Source organism: Pezoporus occidentalis, unplaced genomic scaffold (assembly GCF_034315485.1).
Source record: "Pezoporus occidentalis ecotype Australia unplaced genomic scaffold, CSIRO_AGI_Poc_V1 ctg8, whole genome shotgun sequence".
Taxonomy (NCBI): Eukaryota; Metazoa; Chordata; class Aves; order Psittaciformes; family Psittacidae; genus Pezoporus; species Pezoporus occidentalis.
Window position 1 is genome coordinate 8919690 of NW_026916158.1, and position 6108 is coordinate 8925797.

The window sequence follows — 6108 nt, forward strand, 5'->3', positions numbered from 1 at the left end:
AGTATCTAAATTAAGTCATTTATTCCCACCAGTACCTCATTTTTGAGAAAGGCAGGACATTAGAACACTACTTCTCCCAGATCATCTGGACACTCACACTAGCAACTCCTGCCCAGTAAATGAGTCTGGACAAGCATCCCATGGAGGCAGACGAGTGGCAGCACAGGGCTTACAGGCTGTTCAGCGTAAGGCAGGTGCTGCAGCATTGAGCTCACAAGCTTCCAAGACTCTTGTTAGATTTAGCCTTGAATTACCAAAACCATGAAGGGAAAAAGCTGTATCACATACATGCAGAGATCAGGAAACCACTGCCCATTAACTTGAGAAGCACACATCAGGGCTCTCAGCAAACCATTCCTTGGGATGTGCTCCTATCCTACACATGCTGGTAGATGGAAAATAAAACAACAAATGGGAAACTAAATGACTACTTTGATCTGAAGAGGCAAAAAGCTGCTACTGTGAATTTTTTAATTCTATTAAGTAGATTGCCACAGAGTGGACAAACTAAAAAGCCAGCCCATTTAGAGCCAGTACATACCTTCAGGATTATCTACTAAAGTATCATTATCGTAAAACAGACAATGGGCATTCCCCAGCTTCTCTCCTAAACTCAGTTGTTAAGAATCTCTGAGGAAGGTGGAGTTGAGAGAGCCATTTGTAAGATTTTCTTTTTTGCCAAGATAACTTTCACAGTAAAATACTGCTTAATATTTACTGCATAGGCCTTCAGCTATATCAGTACCAGAATGCAGTTTCCAGTTAAATATTAAGTTCCCATGCGGAAGAGAATAAAGACACAGTATTGAAGGGTTTGTACAATTTTGTGCTGTAATTCAAAGCCAGAAGTGTCCTATAAAACCATTACATGATGTTAAAAATTTGAGCTGTATTGCAAATACACCAGTGGCTGACTTCTGCAACCACAGACTCATACACCGCCAGGTTGGAAGCCACCTTAAGGATCATCTGGTACAGCTGGTTTTGTCAAAAGCACAGGCTAATGAGACGACACAGCTCCCTGTCCAGCTGAATCAAGTGTTCAATGCCAGGGAATCCACCACTTCCCTGGGGAGATTATTCCAGTGGCTGCTTGTTCTCATGGTGAAAATAATTCCTATTCAGATTTATTTAATGGCTTAATCAGTGATAAAGGTAGAGCTATGCTCTAAAAAGGTGACTAGTCATGTCTTGAGAGCCATACTGCGTTCAGCGTGGGAAGGGTAACAGGCATGTGGAAGCCCACAGATCCAGGGCATTACAGGTGCCCACACACTTGCCCATGGAGGGCTCCCTGGACGGGGACAGGAGCGTTCTTCCAGCTGACACACCAGGAGAGAAACAGGAATCAGTTTTCACCACGTCCTCAGGGTACTTCCATGGACACCTCTGGGAGGGGCTCAGCATCCGCACTCATCCTGACCAGCTCCGTGCAGGTGAGACCGGTGTCCGTTTGCCAGCAGGGCTGAGGCCCGAGGCGGGCACGGGTGGGTGCGCACACACTGCGTCAACACAGGGCTTCGTGAGCCAACCCCCCGCGGTCCCCGCCACAAGCGGGCCGCTGCCATCAAGTACTGAGGGGTTCAGGCCCCAGCAGTGAGGACCCTGGCTCCCGCCTGCACCCGCCGAGGCGCCCTCAGCGCCTCACGGTCACTCCCTGCCTATGTTCCGCGCAGATCACACACTTAGAACGGAAAACGTTTGTCCGGCGCGCGTATAGTGAATGTGCCCCGCCCTCACCGCTCAGGTAACGACAGGCGCTCACCTCCCGCGCCCGGAGCCGTTTCACTTCCCTCAGCCACAGCGGGGGTGTGCGGAGGGCGGGATTAAACCCAGCCCTTTTCCTGCAGGCGGTTACGCTTCCCTCAACACGAGCCCCTCACCGCCGCGAGGAAGAGCCCGGCCCGGCCAGCGCTGTGCGCTGACGCACCCCGCAGGAAGCTGCCGGACGCCACGGCCGCTCCTCAGCGGGCGCCGAGAGGCCGAACCGGCTCCGCTGAGCGCGGGGCGGGCGGGGGAGCCTGCCCCCAGCTGACCCGCCCCGACTCGCCCCGCGCTGCCAGCCCAGCCCAGCCCAGCCGGGCCGTTCCTGTCCGCACCTCGGCAGGGTCCCCGCACGATGCGGAGCGGCGCAGATGGCTGCCGCCTGAGGGGGCGCCGAAGGTGGCCGCAGCACACGCCGAGGAGGAGGGTGGAGGGGCGGCAGCTGCAGCAGGTGGGTTCTTGGGCGAGGAGGGGCCGGCCTGGGCGAGGACTCGCCGCTCCCAGCCCGGGCGCCAGTCAGAGCGACCCTCTTCCGCCGGCTCCCTCTGGCCGGGAGGGGCAGACTCTGTCCCTGAGCCCGGCGGGGGATTCCGGGGGACGGGGAGGCGCTGACAGCCCTCGGCTGCCGGCAGGAGGGTGCAGAGGGGACAGCAGGCACGGGTCCTGTCCGCGCCGTTTTGTAGCGGGATTAACGCCGCTTCTGCTGCTCTGCCCGGGGCTTCGCACAGCCGACGAAAGGCCTGACCTGTGCACAGGTGACTTTGCGTTATGACAATAACAACATTACAAACGGGTTTGAGTGATCGCTTACACAGCATGACCCTGGTCCGTGTGCAGGTTGCCTCCTTTCTGCATATGCAAGTGCAGCATCCAATATATGAAAGGGAAAACACACACAGAAGTCTGGTTTAAGTTGTAGTGTAAAATGTGTTCGGTTTTAGACGGTGAAATGTGCAGATGAAGAGTGAAGTGCCAAGCCCTTGTAACTGAGTGCAGTGGATGCTTCTCGAGGTGTACTGCCAAGTACTTGGGGTTATTACTCCGCTTTTCAGGAGACACTGACTCAATGTTCCCCAGTTCTGGCAAGCTGGTAATGAAATGTAGGTGTCTGTTTAAATACAAGTGCATCAATGTTAACACAGATCCTGGCTCTTGGCTTCTCAGCTTTCCTCTGCTGTTGCTGAGAATGCTGGCACCATCCTGCTTCTCTAGTAAAGAGAAGAAAGCACATACAGCTTTGTCTAATATGTCTTGCTGACATACACGAAGCAATCCTGTGTTCATTTTCCTTAGCAATGAAAACATAGAAAAGAGTTATCATAAGGAAGTCCAAGTGGAAAAACATCTGTTTTGAGGTGTCTATCACGGTAGATCACACATTGCTGAAGGATGAACAAAAAGCCCAATCAACTAATGAATTGTGTGTGTGCTTTGGATCTGAAAAAAGAATGAGTTGGGTTGATGCTTTTTCTACTTTCAGGATATTTCTGCAGTCTTGTGTTCCAGAGCCCTGAAACACCCATCCCTCTGCCTGGATGGGCAGAAAGACACCCCCCACCCACCCCCACGCTTTCTAAAGGAAAGGAATACAGACTTACTTACTTTCTAAACCTTTCCTTAGGAAAGTAGCTAGAAAAATAATTTAGGTCTATGATGACCTTTTAACTCTTGAGAATGTATATCTGAAGAACATAAAATTTAGGCAGGACAACTTAATGATGTGTTAGTGAGCCTATTTACTGTTAATTAAGGAGCCTGGAAAATGCAGATGTAAATGTGGTAGTTGCTGTGATGGAGAATTAACTAATTGTTAGAGGTACCCAGGAATGAGCTTTTACAAACCTCTTTTTGACTTCCTAGGTATGAAGCACTGTGCCCTGTGATACTTCCTTTCCTGGTCCCGCCACTGGAGGATGGCTGCCATACTCTGTGAAAATTGCCCTGGTCAGCACCCCGACACCCAGGTCAACCAGCCGCTGGAGATCAGCTGCATGCTGCTTTTGATTATGTTTGGAAAAGTGTTCCTTGATTTCTTCATGTTGCAAGTTAAGAAAACAAATGCGAAAGTCAGTTTTATGGGATACTTCTGTGTTTCACTGGCGCTTCTTGATTTCACACTGCTGATGAGTATCTCTTTCATTTTTTATTTTGAAGACTTTGCGCTCTGGGGTGTGCGATTTACAAAGTACCACATTTGCCTGTTCACTCAGGTGATTTCTCTTACCTATGGTATTCTTCACTACCCAGTGTATCTTGTGGCTGGCCTGGATTATTACATGACTATAGCCCAAACTTCTCAGTTTCCTAAAAGAGGTCAAAGATTACTTTATATATTTGCTGTGGTCACTATATGGATTTCAGGTTTTTTTTGTATTCTGAAAGTTCCCACTATCTATGAAGAACTAGACACTCGGAACCATTTTTCTCCTTATTGGTGTCCCCTCTATGCCAGCCTGCAGAGTTACTCAGTCTCCTGTGCCATGGTGCTGCTTACAGGCACAGCTCTCCTAGCCTGTCGGAAGGAAGTTACAACCATGCTGCTATCTGTCAGGCTAGTATCCTTTGCCAGTCAGCCTGTTCTGATGTTCTCTTATGTGTCCAACAACAACAGTGCTTGCTTTAAGTGGCAGCTCCTGACCAGGCTCCTCATCTGTTTTCTTGGCACTTGGGCACCTTTTGTTGTTCTTCAAATCATCATTTTGTTTCTCGGTGCTCAGATTCCAGCCTACGTGGAGATGAACGTCCCCTGGCTGTACTTCATCAATAGCTTTCTCATTGCGGTAGCATACTGGTGTCGGTGTCACAATGTTGACATGACAGAGGAGATGTGGTCTACGGACCCATTTGTCAGCTGGAAATTCTGCTTTATCCCATTTAACAATGAAAGCACAGAGACAGCTGATAAGCCAGGCACAGTAATTGTAATCTGCTAATGAGCTGCTGACTGAAAAGACTGCAAATAAGTGCTGTGCAATAGAAGCCTGTCCTTACGGATTATACAGGAAACATCTCCAGAGCCACAGCCAATAGAGAAAAGTCCAGGACCCACCAACATTGCACCAGAGCCTGGGACACACTGGGTTCCAGTGGGCAGGGAACACCTGCCAGTTCAGAGAATTTGACTTGAATGTACAGGTTTGAGGAGACCACTACTTGTATGAAACAAGTTTTCAGATAAACCTCAAGTTTATGACTAGGATTGAACACTTCCTTTAACTGAAACGAGCTCAGGTTTTGTAGTACAGAATGCAATAAAGCCTTCTTTAAAGCTGGAGCCCTTATATCCATGTTACATCCCCATGTTAACCTACCGTCAAAGCTTCAAACAACTGATGTGAGTTTTTGAAGCATATTTTCATGTAGAAGTGTGACTTTTTGTCAGTTTGATTGAAGTTAAGGGTTGTTGTCTGTTTAAAGAGAAATAAATTGTTTCAGTTAATGCAAAGCAACTTCTACAGCTATAGGAAAGGTGGTGACATTTTGTTGTTTCTTTGCTATACCTATAGATAAATACATGCCCAAGGTTAAAGAATGGCCAAAATTATTTTAAACTAATTAGATTTGAAGTGGGAGTACTTCAGTAGGAGAAGAATGTGTCAGGCTTCTAGCAAAAATACCATTAATTTTCAAATTCTTCAGTTCTATGAAGGTCTAATTTAATTTTGTAGAACAGAAATAAGTGATACACAACCAAAACAGACAAATGGAAGTAGCATTTATTTCTGAAGCACTGAAGTCACAATACAATGTTGTATTGAAATAGAAACTGTAAGCAACTGATGCTGCAGGTTGGTTAATCCTTCACCCAGACCCATGGGGAACAATGGTATCACACAAGAATACTCATTAAGAAAAATCTGCAGGTAACAAAAGGTGCAATTACAAGCAAGTTCAAGCAGCACAGTATAAGGTGCTTTGTTTCAACTTCTGTATGATGGATTTATCCATTAAGAAGCAGATTAAAGAGATTTCACTTCTACAGGATTGTAACAAAGGATAGAATCTAAAATTCATTCACATGCCAGTTGGTAATAGGAAAGTGCTTTTTTTTACAAAAGAAGATTCCCAAAGTGAAGATCCTGTTTTTTACATAGTTCACCGTGTGCTCTTCAACTGTAAAATTTCATTTTGGGGTTATAATGTACATTACTGTGTATCAATTATAGACATAAGATTTAACTGTAGAATTTTGTGCTCCATGGGCTAAAATTTCCTATAAAAGAATACTCCAGTATATCACTCCATAAGAATGCCCTATCACATCTCAGTCATGTATTAGTCTTGCAGTTTCGCAATATATCAAAGTCCAGTTGCCATTCTGATTTATTACTTCACCCCACATAG

General features: G+C 46.9%; 1 protein-coding gene across 2 annotated transcripts; it reads left to right on the plus strand.

The window, feature by feature from the left end:
- Window positions 1–2067: 2067 nt before the first annotated feature.
- GPR160 (G protein-coupled receptor 160) lies at window positions 2068–5814 on the plus strand. Of its 2 annotated transcripts, none has more exons than XM_062603001.1 (2): window positions 2068–2215; window positions 3625–5814. In XM_062603001.1, exon 2 carries the CDS (start codon window positions 3678–3680, stop codon window positions 4695–4697), a length of 1020 nt encoding a protein of 339 aa, XP_062458985.1. In that variant the 5' UTR covers window positions 2068–2215; window positions 3625–3677; the 3' UTR covers window positions 4698–5814. The 2 variants fall into 2 exon arrangements, with proteins under 2 accessions (XP_062458985.1, XP_062458986.1); XM_062603002.1 differs by lacking the exon at window positions 2068–2215 and adding an exon at window positions 2366–2519.
- Window positions 5815–6108: the final 294 nt, after the last annotated feature.